Source organism: Podarcis tiliguerta, assembly GCF_965153285.1.
Source record: "Podarcis tiliguerta genome assembly, chromosome: 12".
NCBI lineage: Eukaryota > Metazoa > Chordata > Lepidosauria > Squamata > Lacertidae > Podarcis > Podarcis tiliguerta.
This window is the reverse complement of record NC_139545.1, coordinates 5,204,767-5,228,019: the sequence shown is the minus strand read 5'-3', so window position 1 is coordinate 5,228,019 and position 23,253 is coordinate 5,204,767. Positions and strand designations below refer to the sequence as shown.

Below are 23,253 nucleotides of genomic sequence, written 5' to 3'. Positions count from 1 at the left end.
GGTAGAGAGAGACTTGACACCTGAAGAGGGAACCAGTAGGGGGCGAACAGGAACGTCAAGGGAAGGAGAGTCGGAGGAATGGCTCAGAGATACTTCCAGTGAAAACAGTGGGGAGGTCTCCTATAGGAACACCCGTTCCTCGGCGGAAACTGTCACGCAGAGAGTCCAGAAGACGTGTTTCCGTTAAGGAGCTTTTATGTTGGAAACGTTTCCGAAAGCAGCCACTTTCGGATTCTGCTAGCGACTGACGCAGCCATGCTGGAGGGGCTCCGTCACAGGCAGAGGTTTGAGAAGCTGTTCAAACTCTGAGGGATTGCAATTTACACACAAGCAGCTCTTCATCCCATCACACGTCTTATAGAGCGAAAAACACGGTATTCTTCATTGTGAGATCTGCAAAGTAGCTATGGCAAATTGACATTGTCATGAAGTATAGTCAGCAAGATGTGCGAACATGCGGTTTGCACATTCCTTTAGAGATCATTCTAAGACGCAGTTTATATGCTATCCAGAGGAGCACAATTGCTCCCTCATCATTGTTGCTCCCATGCCACACCCGGTCTCTGCCAATAAGTTTGGGCCAGATTGCGTGGTCGCATATTTCCCGAATTCCACATTTTCTTGGTGCCTTCATGGAACTGTGGTGCATCCACAACCCTGATTATGGGGTGGATGGCTTCATAACTGTACATATTTTAAAAAATATTTCATACGAAAAACCTACCTGAGACATTGGTGAATGGGTTACCACAGTAGCTGCTGCATCAGGTTTAAATGGATCGAAGTCTAGGTCTAACAAAGACTCTTCTTTTTTAGCTTCAGGAACTTCATTCTGTTAGGGCGGGGGAAAACACTGAACAACCACATCTTTACAATTTTTTTAAATTTTAAACACATTTATTCAAAAGTTACAATTCAGCTCTGTCCACTGCCATAATACCACAGAACGATTACCCAATCCTCAATCCCTCAACCACCTCTTTACAAACTATGCTTTATTGCCACCTCTCCCTCAAATGCAAGTTTATTGCTTGCATTTACAAACTGCTTTTGTATGAAAAGTATCCACAATAATGAAGATTATGTAAAACAAAATTGATAGTATAAGGAACTTAGCACGTTAGACTGTGGGCTGATCCACACTTGCCTTTCCTCCGCTCTTTTCACACTTTAAAGATCTGTGTCCAAGTGGCCCATATTTTCGCCCCAGAGCTTTCTCTGCGAAAACCTGCTCTTTAGTGCTCTACGGGAGCAAACAGCAGTCTCTGGAAAAACAGAATTGATGTTTGCTCCGGTTGAGCACTGAAGAGCAGATTTTTTGTGGGGAAAGCTCTGGAGCAACAAATAGCCTGCTCAGAGCTTTGAAGCGTGGACTTGTGCCTGGAAAGAGCAGAGTAAAAAGCAAGTGTGGCTAAGTCCTGAGGCCAAATACTTTTTCTGAGCACCTGAAGAGGTTCTCGAGGACTTTTAAGCAATAATTCTCTTTCCTGTTACACAACCGCTATGGAATCAACTCTGCAACCACTGCCAATCACATCTAGAGGGCCACAGGTTCTCCATCAGCCAAGAAATACACAGATCAACTCATTACCTCACAGCCTCAGGATTGTTGTAGGGATAAACAGGGACTATCCCAGAGACTATAACTGGGAGAGGTGTCCTGAAGCTGTTAAGGAACAGCTTTTGAGGCCCTGACTCACCTGTGAAGGAGTTGTCACATTTATTTCTGGAACAAAATTGTCATCAAATAAGCTGATGATATTCTCCTGCTGCAGTTCTTTTGTCGGTGTGAGTTTAGGTAGCGGTGGAACTGGAGGTCCTTTCCTCAGCTAAACAAAAAAACAATCACGTTAGGAAGTGTAATCTTTAAGGCAAAGATTCAGATAATTTGTGTCAGGGATAAAATAAACACAAATCTGTCAACGTATCAAGCCTGGGACTGATCAGCCCTGCATAATTTTGACTTTAGGTAAAGGTAAAGGTACCCCTGCCCGTACGGGCCAGTCTTGACAGACTCTAGGGTTGTGTGCCCATCTCACTCAAAGAGGCCAAGGACCAGCGCTGTCCGAAGACACTTCCGGGTCACGTGGCCAGCGTGACATCGCTGCTCTGGCGAGCCAGAGCCGCACACGGAAACGCCGTTTACCTTCCTGCTAGTAAGCGGTCCCTATTTATCTACTTGCACCCGGGAGTGCTTTCGAACTGCTAGTTTGGCAGGCGCTGGGACTGAACAGCGGGAGCGCACCCCACCACGGGGATTTGAACCGCCGACCTTTCGATCGGCAAGCCCTAGGCACTGAGGCTTTAACCCACAGCGCCACCCGCGTCCCAACCATTTTGACTTTAAGACACCACCAAATATCTTAAAACCAAGTAGGCAAGGGGGCACCAAATTTTTGAATTGCACAGGGCACTGCTGAAACTTGAGAGTTCCAAGCCACCACTGGGAAGTAGAACCGTAGGCAGAATCAATGAAAATCACCTCCCACGTTCCATTTGCAGAAGGCCCTGCAAAATTGAAGGCCCTTGCATTCATGGAATGGGCCCTTGCACAGACAAGAAGCCACCGTTGGATCTCGCTTCCTGATTTTCTACATCAGGAATGAGTTGCCCATGGCCCCTCCAAATGCAGTTGAATTCCCTAACCAAGGTGGTCAGTGGTCAGAAATGATGGGAGTTGCAGTCCAGCAACATCCAGAGGACCAATTCTCATCGCTGTTCTACACGCCACCCAGTATGATCATTCAGTGTAGAAAAATACACTAATCTCCAAGTAACTGAACACATGACGTGACAATTTACTTCTTTAAAGCATATCTAAAGGCATCAAAATCCTGTAAAAATATTACTGCTTGAGGGTGACAGCCTCTAAACTGTAAAATAATGACCAGTCAAAGTCAATGACAATGTTTGACGTGAGGAGAGGAAAACAATGCTAGCATATTTTGCATACTCTCTAGATCTGTGCAGGTCAGAACATTATTATAAATTCCAGCTGGTTGTCCGTGCTCAAGCCAGAATCTCTCCAGCTGCAATGAGCATGCTGTGCTGACACATTTCTTCCAAAGTAGCGGAGAGCCACTGACAAAAGAAATCAAATCACATTTACCCTGCAGGAAAGGAAATTATATTCCTTTTATACCAGGCGGATAAAAATAGCCATAGTAAATCCACTGTTTGGATTGAAGCCAGATGCAGTTGGCAGCTTTCAGACGTTTCACCATAGTAATTGTAATGGGGTAACAGTCCTTTCCTTTGTAATGCGATTGAAACGTTTTAGATTTCCTTTGATTTTAAAAAATGAATAAATACGCCCCAAAGTAACCAGATGTCCTTTGGCACATTGCAGTATGGAGGGGTAAGAAAGAGGTGGGCAGATCTCGCTATCTCCTCTCCTTTCGACCATCCCTCACTGCTGCCAGCACAACTATGCCAACTTCCTTTTCTTCCTGTTTGGGCAGGGCAATTTTTCCCAAAATGGTGCCGGTGTCATCATCAGGCTTCTCTGGAGCAGCAACACCAGCACCTTGCTCAAGATGGCGCTGTCCTTGAGAAACCTGACCAGGTCCTCTAGGAACTCTGGTCCCATCATAAAGGTTCTTCCCTGACTAGCAAAGGAAGTGGAAGAGCAAAGGGTCAACAAACATAGCTATCACACCAGTTGGGGGCTGAGGATGGGGGGCAAATGGAGAACAAAGGCGGGTAAGTGATGGGAGTCAGATTTCTAACTCTCATTTCAGCTACGGAACCATACCAGATTATTCATGCTGATTTGGTTGGACCACTAGCGCCCTCTTTGGGTGGAAATAGGTACTTCATGGTTCTCATTGACGCATTTTCTAGATATATTTTTGTGTACAATCTCAAGCAGAAATCAGAGGCTTTTCCTAGGTTCAAGGAATTCTGTGCTTGGTTGGAAAATGTGCATGGTAAGAAGATAAAGACACTTTTCAGTGATCGCGGGGGAGAATTCACTTCTCAGCAGTTTGAAGCTTTTCTGACTGAGAAAGGAATTCAACACGATTTGTCTAGTCCTCGCTCGCCATGGCAGAATGGACTTGCGGAACGGGCAAATCAGACATTGCTTCAAGGGTTAAAAACCTTGCTGCATGATGCCAATCTTCCAGAGAGTTATTGGGCCGAATCTCTCTCGTGTTTTGTTTACAGTTACAATCGCAGGTTATCTTCAGCGATTGGTTGTACCCCCTATGAAAAGATGTTTGGCAAGAAGCCATACATCAAACACATGAAAATTTTTGGTTCTGACATGTGGGTTCATTCACCACAAAATTCAAAGTTAGACAAGCGTGGATTGCATGGTATCTTTCTAGGTTATCAGAAAGGGTCTTACAGAATAATGATGACTGACTCTAAGACAATTAAGCTCACGAGAAGTGTTGAATACAATGCAAAGTGGGGGGAGAATGTGGGAATTTTCCAATGTTATCCTGATGACAGTGATGAGACTGAGGATAGTCAGAAGCAACCACAACAACCCACACCCACTGATGAAGGTTCTGAGTCTGAATCTGAAACTGAATCGGGTGATTCAGAGGATTTCAAGAGTGCGAAAGCCTCTATGCGACCCTCTGAAAGCTCTGATCAAGAATTGGAAGAACCATTGTTCACAATAGGTCGCTTTTCTCCTAAGAAGGAAGAGGAGAGTGTTGAAGACTTAAGGCTAATTCGTAGGTCACAGAGAGCCACAAAAGGCAAACCTCCAAAGAGATTTGCTGATGAATTTGCTACGATAGCAGTAACAGCTGTTAAAAGCTCCAAGAAGGTATTTGAACCTTCAAGTTTCCAAGAAGTCCAGGGTTTGGATTCAAAGGAAGCTAAACCATGGTTAAATGCCATGAAGGCTGAGCTTGATTCCTTGGAAAGGAACAAAACATGGGAGCTAGTTCCAGTAGTTCCAGGAATGAAACTGCTTGGAAGCAAATGGGTCTTCAAAGCGAAGACTGATCAAAATGGCAAGATAGTCAGACACAAAGCCAGATTGGTAGCCAGAGGTTTTGCACAAGTACCAGGTGAAGACTATCACGAGACCTACTCACCCACAGTGAGGTATGAAAGCATTAGGCTTATGCTCAAGCGAGCTGCAGAGGAAAATCTACACATTAGTCACCATGATATTAATACAGCTTTTCTGTACGGATCTCTGGATGAATCACTTTATATGCTTCCACCTGATGGCGTACAGGTAAAACAGGGATTTGTTTGTGCTCTGAAGAAATCCCTTTATGGTCTCAAACAAAGTGCACGGTGTTGGCACACAAAACTCACTGAAGTATTGTTTTCTCTAGGTTTTCAGCAAGGGAAAGCTGATCCATGTGTATTTGTCAAAGAGGAGGGGCAAAAGAAACTGTACTGTTTGTTTTATGTTGATGATTTATTATTCTTTTGGAAAGATGTCGCAATGTACAATAACGCCCTAGCTCAACTGAAAGAGCACTTTGACATGAAAGATCTTGGTGAGGTAAACAACTACCTATCTCTGGAAATAGAAAGAGATCAAGATGGTAACATTCTAGTACACCAGTCACGGAAAATTGCTGATGTGTTAAGCAAACTAAACCTGATGGATGCTAACCCTGTAGACACACCGATGACAACAGGTTATCAGGTAGATGACACTGGAGAAGCATTTTCTGACTCTACACTGTACAGAAGTGTGCTAGGCAAGCTAAACTTCATTGCCAGATGTTCAAGACCAGACATTGCTGTTAGCTGTAATTTGCTAAGCAGACAAGTCAACAATCCTAGTGTCAAGGATTGGAAAGCTCTGAAACGCATAGCGCGGTATTTGAAAGGCACTATGCATTACAGACTGAGATTTAACAATCAGAAGTCTGGTGGTCTTGAGATATTTGCAGATGCAAGTTTTGGAAGTGACACTGAAGACAGGAAAAGTACGTCTGGAGTTTGCTACATGTACAATCAGGGTCTGTTTGATTGGTCATGCAAGAAGCAAACAACAGTTAGCTTAAGTACTTGTGAAGCTGAACTGAATGCACTGTCTTATTCACTTAAGGATTGTGAATGGTTGATACAATTGTGCAAAGATATGAAAATTCCTGTCAAATGTCCAATCCAGGTTTACCAGGACAACAAAGCATGTTTGGCTTTGCTGAAGTCTGAAGGTTGTAAGCAAAGCACGAAGCACTTGCAATTAAAATTGCAGCATGCTAGGGAATGTATTCAGAAGGGACTCGTAACGGTGTCCTATATGCCAGGTAATAAAATTCCTGCTGATGTATTATCCAAGATTGTATCAAGGGATCAACACTGTACCTATGTGCAGAAGTTGGGTTTGTACTGATATTGTACGAACACGCTGCCCAGTGATGTTCACAGAAAGGGGGAGGATGTTGGTTTCTGTTCTCCTTCACTGTGCAGCGAAAGGGCTTGTCACGAGACAGGTGTTTACATTCCACAGTCTGTACTGTACTGTTGGAGTTTCTCACGGGAAAGGGAGACTGGATGTGACGTACACTGGTTTCCTGTTTTTCACTGTGTTGTTTTCTCTCCAAGCTGTCGATGAGAGAGGATGCTTTTCTGCTCCGGCAGAGGCAAGATGTCTTTCTGTAATATAACTGCTTTGAACTGTAAATAAAGCAACCAAGAGTATGCAGCACGTACTCCTCATCCTTCCGCTGGGCACGGAACTCTGCTTTAACCAACAGTGATAAGACAAGGGCTCCCTCTGGACCCTCCTCTCCACACCAATACTTAGGTTCTAGTAATTCTGATGGAAATTAAAGGTTACGGTACCCCTGCCTGTGCGGGCCAGTCTTGACAGACTCTAGGGTTGTGTGCCCATCTCACTCAAGAGGCCAAGGGCTAGCGCTGTCTGGAGACATTTCCAGGTCACGTGGCCAGCATGACAAAGCTGCATCTGGCGAGCCAGCGCAGCACACGGAAACACCATTTACCTTCCCGCTAGTAAGCGGTCCCTATTTATCTACTTGCACCCGGGAGTGCTTTCGAACTGCTGGGTTGGCAGGCGCTGGGACCGAGCAACGGGAGCGCACCCCGCCGCGGGGATTCGAACCGCCGACCTTTCGATCGGCAAGTCCTAGGCGCTGAGGCTTTTACCCACAGCGCCACCCGCGTCCCACTCTGATGGAAATTAGCTGGTTGCTAACGCCAAGCTTTTAGAAGAACTGGCTAATTTCATTGCTTTTGACTGGGTTATCCCCCGCCCCCTTTTGGTATTTTCATCTTAACTCTGTTCCTACTACCTGTGAGGGAGATTTAGGCCGTGCTGGTGCTGGAGAAGAAGGAGCAGCCAATGTATGATTGGGACTTGCTTCAGGGCTATGCAGAGGGGACTCCTCTTCAGGCGGTGATGGAGTTTTTGCAATGCGGAGAGGACCTGAATCGCTAATAGAATGCAAAGCAATATTTTATAAAACATACAATACCGTCGTTTCAACATATTGAACTGCTTTTTGGCTCCCACAAGACACACCCATGAAGTCTGCATGGCTCCATCTACAATGTGTACATTTGGTTCCTTATGTGATAGTACGATGGATTAAATCCTGGGATACCAATCCTATGTCTAGAATTGTATAAGATCTCTGTTTTCCAGAATTCTGAAAATTTTCATTTGTTAGAATTTTGTGTGTGTTCTCCCAGCTCATTTGTTATCTCTTTAGGACCCAACACTGTATCTGAAAATGAGAACTAAAGTTATTTCCGAACGTCTTCAACTATCACCAAGCTCACTACTAATTCCATCCACACTCATCTAGCAAGCGAAGGGCTTGGGGATGGAAGGGTGTGGCCTGAGAGCCTTGCACAGAGGGGTGCTAAGTAAGAGAGGAGACAGAGGGAGAAATTGGTCTTCTTTCCTTTCACAAGTGAGAGGCAAAAAATCCTCACATCTTTCCCTGAGAGGACTGGATGTAGAGGTGGCTGCCTTGTTTCCTTTGCAGGAAGCACTGACAACAGAAACAGGAAACACACAGGTGTTTCTTCCACTGTATCTGCCCTTCGTCAAAGCTTCACGCAAGTCTGGCAAGGCCTTGTCTCCTTCAAACCCAGGGCTGGATGGAGTTGGGGTCTTTTCTCACTGACAGGGCCTTTTGCAGAGAAGATCATGCCTCTCCCTTCAATTTTCTAGGAAGCATGGGAGGGTTGAGGGAGGGACAGGATCGCTTGTCACTTCTGCAGATGCCATCATGTCTCAACAAGGGACATCTTTCAATATAAAAGCTATTTAAACCACTGAGCCAGATCCTCAGTGACTACAGTTCTGTTGTCTAAATTGATGCGGCTAAAGAACAGAAATTATGGAGCCCAACATCTAAGAAACATTGTGCAATCTATCATCTAAGATCTATGATCTGTGAAAACTATAATATTGTATTTTGAAGACGCATACAGCTAATGCATTCTATAAGCATCCTACTCTGTAAGCTGACACATGGGCTTCAGCACTTCTGTGGAAAACTAAAATAACACATGATTGACCAGGCCTCAATCATGTTCTCTATACTAAATCAAAGTAAGATTATTCATAAGCTACGAGACACCTTAAGTGTTCACTCACCACCTCTTTCTGTGGAAATATTTTTTTCAAAAAGAAAGGATGAGATATTAAAACATTCTTTCCTTTCTATTCTATTTCTCTACAAGTTTTTCAACGAAGCTACAATTCTGTAGGGCTATGCTGAACGTTCTCCAGAGAACATTGTTGGTGCAAAAGCTGGCTTTTGGAGGCAGGTGCAGTAGCTGCCTGAATCTACTCATCCACCCTCCAATTTACATTTATTCATGCATTTTTGCTATGATTCAACATCGCTACACACAGTGGCGGAGGAACCCTCTCCAGCACCTGGGGTGGGGCAGCCCTTACGGAGTGCGCATGTGAGGTATCCCACACAAGAGCAGTCCGTACGGAATACCACACATGCACACTCTGTATGGGCTGCCGCTCATGCACAGTGACCGCATGGGCTGCCGCTTGCACGGCGGCTGTATGGGCTGCCTCTCGCATGGCGACCATACGGAGTGTGCACCCGCAGCAGCCCGTACGGTCGCCGTGCAAGAGGTAGCCCATACAGACACCCGTACGGACTGCGCGCGCCCTCGGCCACTCTACAGCTGGGGGGAAGCAGGGGCCATCTCGTCACCCCCCCCCCCTGAGTGGCACCCAGGGCAGACCCCCACCCCCTTCTTATGCCCCTGGCTACACAACTGCTGCTCTGGCACAATCTATCTTGTTTAATCAACCTTCTTCCTGGCTATTTGATCCCATCCAATCAGGACTCATGAATCTGGTGCCATGATATCGCATCCATTTCACAAAGCCAGTTCAGAACGAGGGCAGAAAGCCTTCGAAGGCAGCTGCACTGTAAATACTTAGGCACCCTTTCACACCTTGAAAAAAAAATCAGAGAAGAGATGCTCTTCACAGTGTGAAAAATATTTACGAAATGCTCTCTCCTCATTTTGGCTCAACTTGAACATTTTCTAACAGTCTGCAGCTGCCTGCGCCACAGTTAATACTATCATGGTAAACTTGCAAGCACTGTGTAGATACAGAAAGTACTTATCAAGTTCGTACAGCCATAGTTCAGAGGCTGCATGAAACTATACGGGGATGTGCAAAGAACTGAGCATTGGAACAAAACTTGCAGACACAGAGGAGACCAAAAGGTCCCCCATCATCTGATAAAGTGCAAGGAGTTGTGCCAAGCTCCGACTACAGCTCCAGACAACCCCATCCAGCATGGGCAATGGCCAGGGATGGTGGAAGGTGTCATCCACCAGCAGCTGGAGAGCCACAGATCCCCTGTTTGTTACCCACACATTCTTTGAATGCCTCATTAGGACTAAGGACTCCCTTCAGTCAAGGAACATGGTGGGTGACAAAGGTTGCATTACTGAAGGTGAACACCTGATCTGTTTCTGATGTAACACTATGTAATTGACTGCAGCCATAGCTCTGCCAACAACTAAAGTCTGCTTCCAACCTAAAATAGGGGTTGAGGCAAAACCAGGGGGAAAAACTCGTGTTCAACTGAAAAAAGAAGAAGTTATCTATTCACAAACTTTGATTAATTTTATACTGTCAAAAGTTACTGGTTGTATTATTGGATGAATGTGGCTCAGGTCACGCGCAATGCAATTTGACAGACAATATTTTACCTGGGTGCTCCGAGAATGGTGAAGGCCTTGTCAGCATGTTGCTCTCCCAACTTTGACATCACCTCATAGAGTTTGTGGCATAGCTGAAGGGACAAAAACAGTTGTCATTTTATAACAGCTACTTTAGGTAGAGTGGGGAGAATAAACTAAAAATCAGATATTTGTTCTACTATGCGACTAAGCTTAGTCACCCTTTTTTTAAAAATAGGATATTATCACAGTGACACACAACACCCGTAGAGTGCAAGGCTTCACACTTAATAGTGAAGATGTGTGCTGCAAATAGTCTTGGGGTTACCCCAGGGCCAATAATCCTAAACCCTCGCTTCTAAAAGCTCTGTCATTTCATTACCACAAGTTCATCAGGGGGCTCTCAACTTAACAAAGCAAACTTAAGCAGTAAACAGTGGGAAGCCATTAAAAATAATTACTGCATCATGCTAGTTTCATTCACTAATGTTAATCATAGTAAAAAGCAACCATTTTTGTAACAGAGAGGAAAGAGGAAGCAAGAAAAAGATTACATGTGTGCATCTTGGCACCTGCATTTTTAACCTACTTCAAAGGTGTCTGTTGCTTTTCTTCCACAGCGCATTCATTATTACTCACCAAAGCTATTTCTTTGTGAAATTTGGCTTCAAGGCTGGAGATATTTTTGAATGTGTTCACATAAAAGCCAACTCGTCTAAAAGGAGATGACAAGGTAAAAAAATGAAAAGGTTGTAAAGAGAAAGAAAAAATAATGAAATGTAATTTTTTGTCCAATGGTGTTTCCTCCTATGGCTTTGAAAGTTTCCTACGCCTTTGCAAAAGTATGCTCTATTCTCATATGTACAGTATCCAATTAGGAAATGTAAAAAGGGACCATCTAGATATATCATATACATGGCAACAGATCTCCCCCATCCCCAAATTTCCAGTGGGATGTGACTTAAGGTAGACCTCCTTTAATTACAACCCAGCACCACTTATCAATGGTGAATCCCACGCCAGAGTGACGATGCACAATGGACTGAATGTCAGTGATGGAAAAATGCAAGCCCAAAGTTGCCCATAGGCGCACCATTTGTAACATATGTATGCTGGATCAAAGAGGGAAATCGGGTCTATGACGCATCGACTATTTTGTGGATTTGCATCTTTAGTGGATTTCCTCTAGGTTCAAGTGAGGAGCATATAAACATTCAATTTTGTCTAGGAGTTTCATTTTTGGATCAAACATGCTGCATGTCTGCTAACTGGAAAAAACCCACTGCTGCAATAACTGGTTGTGTTTACTGAAGCTACATTAAAGTCTCATTAAAGCAGGCATCCCCAACGTGTGGCCCTCCTGATGTTTTGGCTGACAACTCTCATGATCCCTAGCTAACAGGACCAGTGGTCAGGGATGATGGGAATTGTAGTCTCAAAACATCTGGAAGGCCGTAGGTTGGGGATGCCTGCATTAAAGCATTACAAAGCCTTAGTTCTCTGGGCTTCCATGAAAAGTTGAAGGACACAAAGCATCATCTGCTATAGCTACCTTGACCATAAAGATGGCAGCTCTTCTTGCAAATCAATGTTGAAATCTTCAAACACTTTCTGTGCTTTCTGAAACTCTTCCTCCGCCTAGAAAGAAAATCAAACAGATTGGCACAAATTGGTGCAAAAACAAAAGGGCACTGGATGAAAAAGCAAACAAGTCAATTTCTGGGTGGGTCCTCCTCTGGGCTGGTAATCTTTTAAGGACAGCTGGGAAGTTGGCAGGCAGGCAAGAAATGCCTTCAACTGAGGAATCAGGTCAGAATCAACAGCTTGACAGATGAGGTGGAACTTTCTTGGACCCTTGTATCATTTGACCTTTATATGGCAGCTGCAGTACTGCCTTATAGTATAGCCATCTAGTGAAGTGCAGCGGAAGGGAGGCAACAGTTGCCTCTATTGGAAAGGTGCCATACAGATACAGAGAGTAATGGTCGAACTATAGGAGACATTAATTGTTACCACTGGGACCTTCTCTCCCAATGCATAGACCAGCTTTAGGGCGCCTGTGGGGGTGGTGGAAGATGACTGAATTCCACCTCCTCACAGTCCTAATGTTGCTGAGTCCCACCAGCTACAAACTTGATCCTGACTGCTGCCAAGTCCCCAGCATAAGACACCTCCTGCCAATGGGCTGTATCCAACTAGGTTCTACTCAAAGCAGACTCACTGAAATTAATGGACCAATTACTTCCAATGGGTCTACTCTGACTAATTATGCGTTTCTGCTTCAAGGATGTTAACTAGTTTAAACCTTATTGCCTTTGTCCACAAGCCTATATATATATATGTCCACAAGCCTATATATATATATATATGGCAATTTCACACACTCGTATAATGAAGTGATGGCAGGATTTATCACACATGGCACATATCAAGAGGTATGACATCTCAATAGCGAGAAAGGGTTGCCAGTGTCACTCCAGGAGATTATGCCCATAGCCAGCGAAGGGTCAGGAGAATCCCCCAACCCCTTCTACCCCTCTGGGCCACATGGTGCATAAAACCATTTGCACTGCACTGGAGAAGGGGAAAGCACATAAGCCGACACTGGGAACACCAATCTGGCCCTAGGGAAGGCCAGCCTTGTCTCTCAAGGCTGGTAAAAGCTCTATGTAAAAGTCTTAGCTCTAGGTCATGACATGGTATGCCAACCATCCACAGCAGTCTAGCACATTCTAGATAAAGCCCATGTTTGTGTGTTTTTGCCTACCCTTTTGTTCTGTGGAGTTTGTAGCTTGGGCATTAAAAGAGAAAGAAAGAAGATTTAGCAAGCACTTCTCAAGGAGCAACTTCATACAGAAATTCTGCTGCTGGTTAGAATTTAAAGGCACATCTTACCTTGGAAATCCTGCCTTCGTCTTTTCTCTTTGAACTCTGCAAGGCTTCCAAATGATGTCTTGCACTGTCATAGTCCACTAGCTTTCTGCTCCGCTTTGCAATACGATTCTATAAACAGTGATACCCAATCAAAACTCGCAGTTCCCCTTATGCATCCGCGTAGTTTAAGATGCAGCTTTTGCCATTTTGAAATGTTCAGTCTTTTTCAAAAAACATTTATATCTTTTTCTCCTACCACTTAAGAACTAAGCTTCACCTACATTCTTGTTTTTAAACTCAGATACTGCGGGTAAAATAAAATGCATAGCTTTCTTTCGTCAACGTTTTAAAGGCTGAATTTCTAAATTTCACATCAGATTCACTCAAAGGCATTCTAGAACATACTGCCACAAAACTTATTTAAAACTTCAAAGAACTAACTTGAGCCTAATCTTGCACTATGTAGATTAATCAACAAAGTGAATATTCTGTCAAAGTCAATAGATTTAGATGGCTCCTCTGCACTAAGCAATAACAATCAAATCCCATTTTGACATATGTTTGTGGCTTAGTTAATTAATACAGTAGCCTGACATCAGCCCCAGTTGGGCCTCTCATTAAAGAGATCAGGATTCTGCCTGGAATCTGTTTTCCACAAATAGGCCATTACCTGCTACAATAAGGTATTATCAGTAGGACCCTTTCTACAGAGAGAGAGAAAAATCAATACAGCAATACAGAGAGAAATACAGAAAAGTATGAAACAGAAATAAGCAGAAGATATTAGAAAACAATTCCAAAAAAATAAGCCCAAGCACCACGTTGGGAGCAAGGGGAGGGCAGGTTTTCAACAGTCAGCAAACAGAGAGTAAAAGGTCTTCAATTTGCAGCGTTTTCCACATTCTCTAAACTTGCAGCCTGGGTTCAATAAGGAGACTTCACAGGAAAGACAAGGCACACAACAAGTGAAACAAAACTCCACGCATACCAATCCATACGGCAAATGCTAACATTGATGTCACACAGATGTCAAACACATGAGAAATGTATTTTCTAGTACAGTGGTACCTCTGGTTACGAACTTCATTCTTTCCAGAGGTCTGTTCTTAAGCTGAAACTATTCTTATCCCGAGACGAGCTTTCACTAATGAGGCCTCCAACTGCGCACGCGCCTCTGGCGCACAATTTCCATTCGCATCCTGGGGCAAAGTTCACAACCAGGAGCAGCTACTTCCAGGTTAGCGGAGGTCGCAACCTGAAGCGTTCGTAACCAGAGGTACCACTGAACCAAAACTAGTTCCATGAAAGTCCTTCAGGAAAACTTTGAAAACGAAGTAAAAATTTTGCTAATCCAGATGGGCCTCTCACACCAGTCCTGCCTGCACTATGAGATGAAGTGTCCAAGAGTACTACTCTACATAGGGCAGTGCTATTTGGAGGAGTTTTCCATTTGAAGGCTGTCTGGTCCAAATCTGGTTAAAAATAAGGAAGGGAGGAGATCAGAGGCCTTGAATTTCCTATCAATAGCACCTGGAGAGCAGACGGAGCGTGCCCATAGCTCACCTGGTCACTCACTGTCTTCCCTACTACAGGGAGATGTATTGCATTTCCATGTAAATTATAGCAATTAGTTTCAAATTTAATGAAAAGGTTGTCCTTTTTGGGTGATATGTAAGCTGTCACCATACTTTGATATCAATTTCCAAGCCCCCATCCATGGGCCCACTGGTGAGATCACTTTCAGCAGGGGCCTCACACTTTTGCAAGTGTGGAAATTCTACTCCAAATGAACAACAAATGGTCTTTAAATAGGCTTAAAAAAGCCATTTGTTTAGAACAGCCCCTGTTGTTGTTGGATAAAGAATGAACATTTGTTGTATTACGCTGCCTTTGACCCTTTAAAAAAGTGCTGCCTAAAATACCTTAAATAAAAATAATGAACAAGCATTGCTTGATAGACCTAGATAACTGAAGAGATGGGGGGGGGGGCTAATCGTGTTTAGTGCACCCCACTACACCTTTCACAACAGCCTTCCAAAGATGAGCCTGTATGTTATCCAGATTACGGCATGCCACAAATATAGCAAAACTACCCCAGGTATCTATAGCTTTGACCCAGATCATTTTTTTAGTTTTTATGGCTTGAATAACAACCGTGAGCTACTTAGAACTGGCTCACAGGGGCAGAAAGGTAGGGATACTGTTACATGACATGGAAGGCTCACAGGAAGGAAACATGTACATGGTTGCGGATATATGGGGATCTGACCGACGCTCATGTTATGTTGTATCTGTAGTGGTGGATATGCACACAGCTGCAGACATTCCTTCCTCAGCTACAATACTGCTATTGTCAACCACATGAACTAGCCCACGCTGAGACCTTACAGTACCTTTATATCAGGAAACTGCCCCAGATATGTGTCCAAGGTCAACAACGACCCGTCGACGAGCTTTTGGTGGAAATCTTCCCAAAGTACATCACATTTCTGTAGAGAGGAAAGAAACAGGGTGAAAAAACAACAGAAAGCAATTGACACCAGTAAACCAAATAAAGAATGTTAATATTGGGGGGGAAGGACATTAAAAAATCAAATACATCCTTAGTCACTTTGGATTCCATGGAATGTACTTTTATGTCAGTGTATTTGAGATGCTTAAACTATACAGTATGCTTCACACACAGCTTTTTCTTACATGTACTTGATGACAACATGGTCACAGAGGAGGCAAATATTGTACTGCAACCTTTCCTACCTATCCCCTTTGCCGTGCACGGAACAAACGTTCAAACTTGGTATTTATCTTGACTGGAGGAATTCTGCCCCAACCAGAATTCAGACCGGAAAGCGAGGTTCCAGTTGGATGGGCCCAGGACCCACCACATCCCAGCAGGTTCTGGTTCTGTTCCAGAAACAGCAGGCAAGGTGAAGTTTGAGGCCACCCCCAGACAGGCTGCAAAGTCATTACGCTTTGCCTGCATGCAATGGCTAGCCCAGATATCTCCATGCCTGTGAAGAAAGACTAATTTAGCCTTCCTGAATCCAGAGCGATGCTAGGTCACCAGTCTCTCAACATGTAGAACCGCTAGACCTTACTGTGCATGTCCAAGCTGCATTGTATTCTGACTTTCACAATATTGTTGTTGTTGTTTAGTCGTTTAGTCGTGTCCGACTCTTCGTGACCCCCTGGACCAGAGCACGCCAGGCACGCCTGTCTTCCACTGCCTCCCGCAGTTTGGTCAAACTCATGCTGGTAGCTTCGAGAACACTGTCCAACCATCTCGTCCTCTGTCGTCCTCTTCTCCTTGTACCCTCCATCTTTCCCAACATCAGGGTCTTTTCCAGGGAGTCTTCTCTTCTCATGAGGTGGCCAAACTCTTGGAGCCTCAGCTTCAGGATCTGTCCTTCCAGTGAGCACTCAGGGCTGATTTCCTTCAGAATGGATAGGTTTGATCTTCTTGCAGTCCATGGGACTCTCAAGAGTCTCCTCCAGCATCAGAATTCAAAAGCATCAATTCTTTGGCGATCAGCCTTCTTTATGGTCCAGCTTTCACTTCCATACATCACTATTCACAATATTAGCTGTGATCAAATATCTGGAGAACCAAATAGTTCATCCCTAGTGCAACAAATTGTGTGTTCGCACACATGGATATGTACATGCATCTGTCTTTCTTTCCCACTTCTAGGATCCAATTTAATTAGAAACTAGATGATATAAAGTATGGCAGACCGTTAAATTTCAACACTTACCTTAAAAAAATAATAATCAAATGCAAGATTAAAATTGCACTTCAGAACATTCTTTTTATCTATTTTTTCATAAGGATGTAGACATTCTCTGCTGTCACATCAGCAGATAAACAAGACAATTCTTTTGCATAAACTCTGCAGCTTAGTCCTTTGTGAAACCCTCAGGGGAAACACTCATTGGAGCTCTCATGTCCACAAGCCTGTTAGCACTGATGTGATGCACCAGAGACAACAGGGCTGTGACATGGCAGATAAAAATAGCATTTTCAATTAAATTTAAAATTTGCAGATGCTGCTCAAATAAAAGGTCCTTTTCAAAATGCTGTCTAAAATTCAGCCTGTGACCCTCCTGGATTGCAACTGAGGAAAGACAAAGGAATGAATGGGTAATGGAATGAGATTGTGAAAGGTGGACAGTTTATATGAAAGCGTAGCACCAGTAGGAAAGGAAGAGAATGGGTTTTGTGTTGGCTGGATTGCAATGTGGGGACGCGGGTGGTGCTGTGCTTTAAACCAATAGAAAGGTTGGCAGTTCGAATCCCCGCGACGGGGTGAGCTCCCGTTGTTCGGTCCCTGCTCCTGCCAACCTAGCAGTTTGAAAGCACATCAAAGTGAAGTAGATAAATAGGTACCACTCCGGTGGGAAGGTAAACGACCTTTCTGTGCACTGCTCTGGTTCGCCACATGACCCAGAAAAACTGTCTGTGGAAGCGGACAAATGCCAGCTCCCTCAGCCTGTAAAGCGAGATGAGCACCACAACCCCAGAGTCGTTTGCGACTGGACTTAACTGCCAGGGGTCCCTTTACCCTTTACCTTTCTTTAGATTGCAATGTAAATTTACAACCCCAAGTAGAAATGTATAGTTTTTGAGGTAGAACCAAAAGGGCTCTGTAGCACTGAAGGTGGGCAAGGGAACAGTATACCCAAACAGTATACTGTTTGGGAACAGTAGCCTTTGGGTATAGAGTCTCAGATCTCGGATTCACAATCAAGCATCATCAGAGTATAATAATAATAATAATAATAATAATATTTAGCATTCATTAGTGGTGTGCCGCTGCTCGCTCTGCTTGCCAACCCCTGCCATTCCACCCAGTGGCGTAGCGTGGGTTGTCAGCACCCGGGGCAAGGCAAGTAATTTGCACCCCCTAACCCGTGGATTTGCGCCCCCTAACCCCACCCCCCAGATGTTGCGGCCGGTGCGGCCGGCCCCCCTGCACCCCCCACGCTACGCCACTGATTCCACCCACATGAAACCCTTCCCACCTCTTGCTAGCATCTTCTTCCTGCCACACATTGCAACTTTTAAGCACCCTTTTCATTTTCTGCCCAATTATGAAGCCACTATCTCCTCTGTCCAGATCCTTTCATACCCGTGCTTTCATTCATTTTCAGACTCCACCCAGACTCCTCCCTTCTTGCAACCCCCTTTGCACCATTTTCATCTTCACTATTTGAACACAAAGTGACTTGGCAGCAGGCTGAATATGGGGAGCAAAAGAGAGAAAAACAGGGGGTGATAAAACCAAACCCGTTCTATGGGATGGATGGTGATAAATACGATTAAGTAAAATATAAGGATTGTCCAGGAGACTCTGTAGGGTGTTTATGTGATTCCTTCCAAGTGACCTTGATATTTGTTGCAGGGAAGACTACTTGTTTATTCAGGAAAAGGCATTCAGGCCTGTTAATTTACAGGGAACTTCCAAGATTTTGATTTATGTAGAACTTGTCTCTGTAAAATGATGGAAAACCACAGAGATTGGTGTTAATGTGCTCTGATCTAGTAATCGGTGCCACTCTGAGCACCACTGTGATTAAACATTGTACTGTAGTGGAATTTATTTCCTCAGCAACGATTAATAGATTGTAGTAATAACTCACGGCTGACAATTAAAGCAGGAGGCAGGCTCCAAATGAGCTGAACTCTGTGGCATCCGCCATGGTCTTTGCTTATAGTACACCTCAGAGTTGCTAGAAAATAGACTTCAAGGTTACTGTTTGCATCAGGAATGCGGAGAAGGGAAGAGGGGAAATCAACATTGCTGTACTGCAGGGGCTCTTAATCTTTTACACAGTGAGGTGTGTGTTTTTCCCCTCCTCCCTGTCTGCATAGGCTGGTTTTGGAAATTAAGATTTGTTGCAGACCTTAGTGTGAGTGTACTGTAGTGGCCAAAAACATGAGAGCCAGTGTGGTCCAGTGGTTTGTGTTGGGAGACCCAGGATCAAATCCTGCTCAGCCAGGAAGCTCACTGGGTGAACTTGGGACAGTCACAATCTCTCAGCCTAGCCCACCTCACAGGTTGTTGGGAGGATAAAATGGGGGAACGGTGAGAACTGTGCATGGCGCATTGAGCTCCTTGGAGGAAAGGAAGGTGTAGGAGTATCAATGTAATAAATTAAATGAATGAATGAATGAATGAATGAATGTTGGGAAATCCCTTACAGTGGTACCTCGGGTTAAGTACTTAATTCGTTCCGGAGGTCCATTCTTAACCTGAAACTGTTCTTAACCTGAAGCACCACTTTAGCTAATGGGGCCTCCTCCTGCTGCTGTGCCGCTGGAGCACGATTTCTGTTCTCATCCTGAAGCAAAGTTCTTAACCTGAAGCACTATTTCTGGCTTAGTGGAGTGTGTAACCTGAAGCGTATGTAACCCGAGGTACCACTGTATTCACATTTTATTCTTTTATAAATAGCAATTAGATCCTGTCTTTACTACAAGCAGCTCTGCCAATCATGGTTCTCCCTGACCGGTTTTATCCTCACAACAACCCCAGACTTAGTCTGATAGTTTAACCATTAAATAAACATGCCTCTACTTTGAACTCCTTGGCTGCCCATAGGCCCAAGCTAATCTATCCCTCCAGCCTCATGTCTACAATATGGGAATTATTATTATTATTATTATTATTTATTTATTTATTTATTTATTTATTTATACCCCGCCCTTCCCGGTTCAGGGTGGCTAACAACAAATTTAAAACACTTATTTGATGCAACAAAAAACATCATAAAATACAGTATAAAACGTGAATAACAATAAATTCAGAATTCCAAAATCAATTTAGGGGGAAAATCCATCCAACAAACTTTAGATGATCACCAGGGCTTGCTGGCTAAATTAGCCCTATTTGGGCCAGTGAGGAGACCAGGGGAGAATTAGCTGTGGGATCCCAGAGCGGGTAATCTTCATAAAAAGGGGGAAGGGGAGTCAATTGACCTATTGACTTTGCCTCTGTCTTCACACCAAGGAAAGCAGTGCCCAACCTGGTGATAACAGAATAAATGATGCAAAGGGGGAGCTGCAGTCCAAGATAGGAAAAGAGGTGGTAAGGGAAAATTTAGCTACTTTAAATGAATTCAAATCTCCAAGGCCTGATGAGTTGTATCCAATGGTACTAATGGAGCCTCTATAATCTTTGAGAATTCTTAAACAACAAGTGAGGTCTCTGCAGACTGAAGGCGGGCAAATGTTGTCACCATCTTCAAAAAGGAAGATGGTGCTTGGCAGGGGGTTGGACTCGATGGCCCTTGTGGTCTCTTCCAGCTCTATGATTCTATGATTCTATGATTCTATGAAAAGAAAACCCGGGTAACTACCAACCAGTCAGCTTGATGTCGATACAAGGAAAGGTCTTAGAAGAGTTAAACAGTTGGCCTGTGAGATCTTAGAAAAGGATGCTGTGATTACTAAGGCCCAGCATAGGTCTCTCAAAAACAAGTCACACCAAACAAATCTCTTTCTTCTCCTCCTTTTGATAGCGCTACATTCTTGGTGGATCAGGGGAATGCTGTGGACATAGTGTATCTTGATTTCAGTAAGGTTTTTGACGAAGTCCCCCATGGACAAGGTTACTGTTAAATGGATTTGTACCTGGTTGACTGACCAAATCCAAAGAGTGCTTGCTAATGGTTTCTCATCATCTCACTGAACATCAGGAAGGACTTTCTGATGATAAGAGCTGTTTCACTGTGGGATGGACTCCTTCAGAAGGTGATGGACTCTCCTTCATTTGAGGTTTTTAAGCAGAGGTTGAATGACCATCTGTCATGGATGCTTTAGTTGAGGTTCCTGCATTGCGTGTCGAGGTCCCCAGTCCACCCCCCAAATAACTCACAACGCACACTTAATTTTTGTTTAAGGTTTTTGGCATAATTTTGGCCACAACTTTATTTAAATACAAAACCGTGAGTGGTTGTTTAGGCATTGGTTAAGACTTTCTGTCCCCCCGCCTGGGGACAGAACTGACTTCCAGGCACCACCGAAAGACAGTGCGGGGGAAAGCAAGTCGGGGAGAAATGGAGCTGAGTCACAGACCCTCAACTCTCACCCGCCTGCTCTCCGAAGGCTTGCCGGCCTTAGTCCCATTCCAGGGATTGGACGAAAAGATGGCAAGCCCCAGGATCCTTTAACAGAATTCCCTTTCCGCAGCAACCATGGAGGGGCAGGCACAGCCTATCCTAACCCCTCCTCCACCAATTTATAACCAATGCCTAACCGCAACCTTACAAGTTGTGACGATTTGCTACGCAGCAGGCAAAAACCAAATGGCCCAGCCAATCAGCCAGATGGACAAAATTCCTACCAGGCCCCTGCCCCAACGGCAGACGACCCTATGACAGGCATAGCAAGGTCAATGCAACAACCCCTTAGTCAAGGGCGGGTGATCCGTTGCACGCAGCAAAGAGAAAGCTCCAGGCTGTGTGCAGAGTATTTAAACCTTTTACTCCTCCCACCAAAATTGCAACATAACTTTTACCCCAGCAACCCAGTGAACCAATCACTGCCCCAGGCCATCTTTAGAAACCCTGCCTGGTAACAGAGGGGTGGCTCAGCAGACCCCACCGCAACACGTGCTCTCCATGAAGGAGAACACGCTTTGTAGGGCATTGGACTAGATGACCCTCAGGGTCCCTTCCAATTCTATGATTCTATGAAAATGATTTTGCCCTACTTCAACTAGCTAGATGTTGGGTTAAAACAGTTATTTTGGAAATGGGTGGGATCACCAACTATCATCTTGATTTCATTCATCATTAGCGGTATTTTCCCTGGTATTTTATTATGTTGTTAGCCACCTTGGGGGTTTTCCTTACACAGAAGAGCTATAAGGCCAAATAAATAAATTCTTACCTCTCCAACCACTTTTACATCTTCCCGGCCATACCAGTCAGGCTCGTATACTTCATGTAGAGACTCTGTAAGTTTCTTTGAAGCTTCTTGCATGCCTGAAATTTATGAGCACAGAGACCCGTTGTTGACAACTGCTGATGTCACAAATGGACTATGATTTCATCTAGCTTAGCAACTGCCATTGCTGAAGTCAATAAGTATGTGAATTTTGTATATATGGAATAAGGTTAAAGATCAACCTCTGATTATCATTCATTTATTTAAATCATCATCATTATCACAGTTGAACATAAATTTCTACTAAAATTAGCAATAGCTTAGTAAAAATAAACTGATGTGGGTTTTTTGTTTGTTCCCTCCCTAATCTTTAACATTTCTAGTGTATCTCTTTTGTCTTAAAAATATCTCAAGAAAAAATGAGTCAGCTTTGATAAAAATTTCACTTCTTTTAAACAACCCCCCTCCCCCATTTTTACAGGAAACTTTACTGAATTTGATGTTTCGTGGGCCGTGAGTGTGGCGACTTCAGATGATCTCTTCAAGACCTGGTTATAATCAGGGAGCAGAAATAGGGAACCAGGGTAACACCACTAGCCATCCTTTTTGCTACCAGTAACAGAGCACTAGAAAAGAATAGTTGGAGAAATTATCTCAAAACCAACCCACTTCACCCCATAGGGCAGCCTTTGCCAAACTTGGGTCTTCCAGAGGTTGACAGCTTCCCTCAGCTCTAGGCATTGGCAGATGGGAGTTGTTAGTCCAAAACACCTGCAAGGCACTCGGCTGGAAAAAGATGCCATAAGGTATTGTAGGGATAATGGCTGGCACAGAACAGAACTTAGGGTGGAGCTACATCTTACAAGGGATATAGCAGGCATAGGCAAACTCGGCCCTCCTGATGTTTTGGGACTACAACTCCCATCATCCCTAGCTAACAGGATCAGTGGTCAGGGATGATGGCAGTTGTAGTCCCAAAACATCTGGAGGGCTGAGTTTGCCTATGCCTGGGATATAGGTTTGGGCTTGGGAATCAGAACACTGTTTATCTTTTAGTGCTAATTTGAGGAGGGGGTGGCACATGCTGGGGGAAACCAGCAGCTTGAAAGGGCTGCTTTACCCTTCCCTAGGCTGCAAAAGAGGCACCTCTCATAGTTCAACAGAAGAGGGAATATCAGCAGCTATAGCTTGCATGACCTGCTGCACCTGCTGATATTTGCTCTCCTACACAACTCCTATGATATGATAGCCACTCCAACTGATATGATAGCCATGTTCAAATATATAAAAGGATGTCACATAGAGGAGGGAGAAAGGTTGTTTTCTGCTGCTCCAGAGAAGCGGACACGGAGCAATGG

At 44.2% G+C, this 23,253-nt stretch overlaps 1 protein-coding gene across 6 annotated transcripts in view; it reads right to left on the bottom strand.

Annotated features, from left to right (window-relative positions):
• Positions 1 to 23,253, bottom strand: part of LOC310661258 (amphiphysin-like) — a 96,830-nt gene that overhangs the window by 24,553 nt on the left and 49,024 nt on the right. For 4 of the 6 annotated variants that reach the window (XM_083407056.1, XM_083407059.1, XM_083407057.1 and 1 more), the window contains exons 4-13: positions 21,899 to 21,993; positions 15,399 to 15,494; positions 13,027 to 13,134; positions 12,899 to 12,922; positions 11,684 to 11,769; positions 10,771 to 10,846; positions 10,162 to 10,244; positions 7,245 to 7,386; positions 1,701 to 1,829; positions 725 to 832 (exon numbers count right to left, since the gene is read on the bottom strand). In XM_083407056.1, the coding sequence (XP_083263182.1) occupies positions 725 to 832; positions 1,701 to 1,829; positions 7,245 to 7,386; positions 10,162 to 10,244; positions 10,771 to 10,846; positions 11,684 to 11,769; positions 12,899 to 12,922; positions 13,027 to 13,134; positions 15,399 to 15,494; positions 21,899 to 21,993 (947 nt within the window). The remainder of the gene's footprint in view (positions 1 to 724; positions 833 to 1,700; positions 1,830 to 7,244; positions 7,387 to 10,161; positions 10,245 to 10,770; positions 10,847 to 11,683; positions 11,770 to 12,898; positions 12,923 to 13,026; positions 13,135 to 15,398; positions 15,495 to 21,898; positions 21,994 to 23,253) is intronic. The other 2 variants (XM_083407058.1, XM_083407061.1) reach the window with 1 other exon arrangement.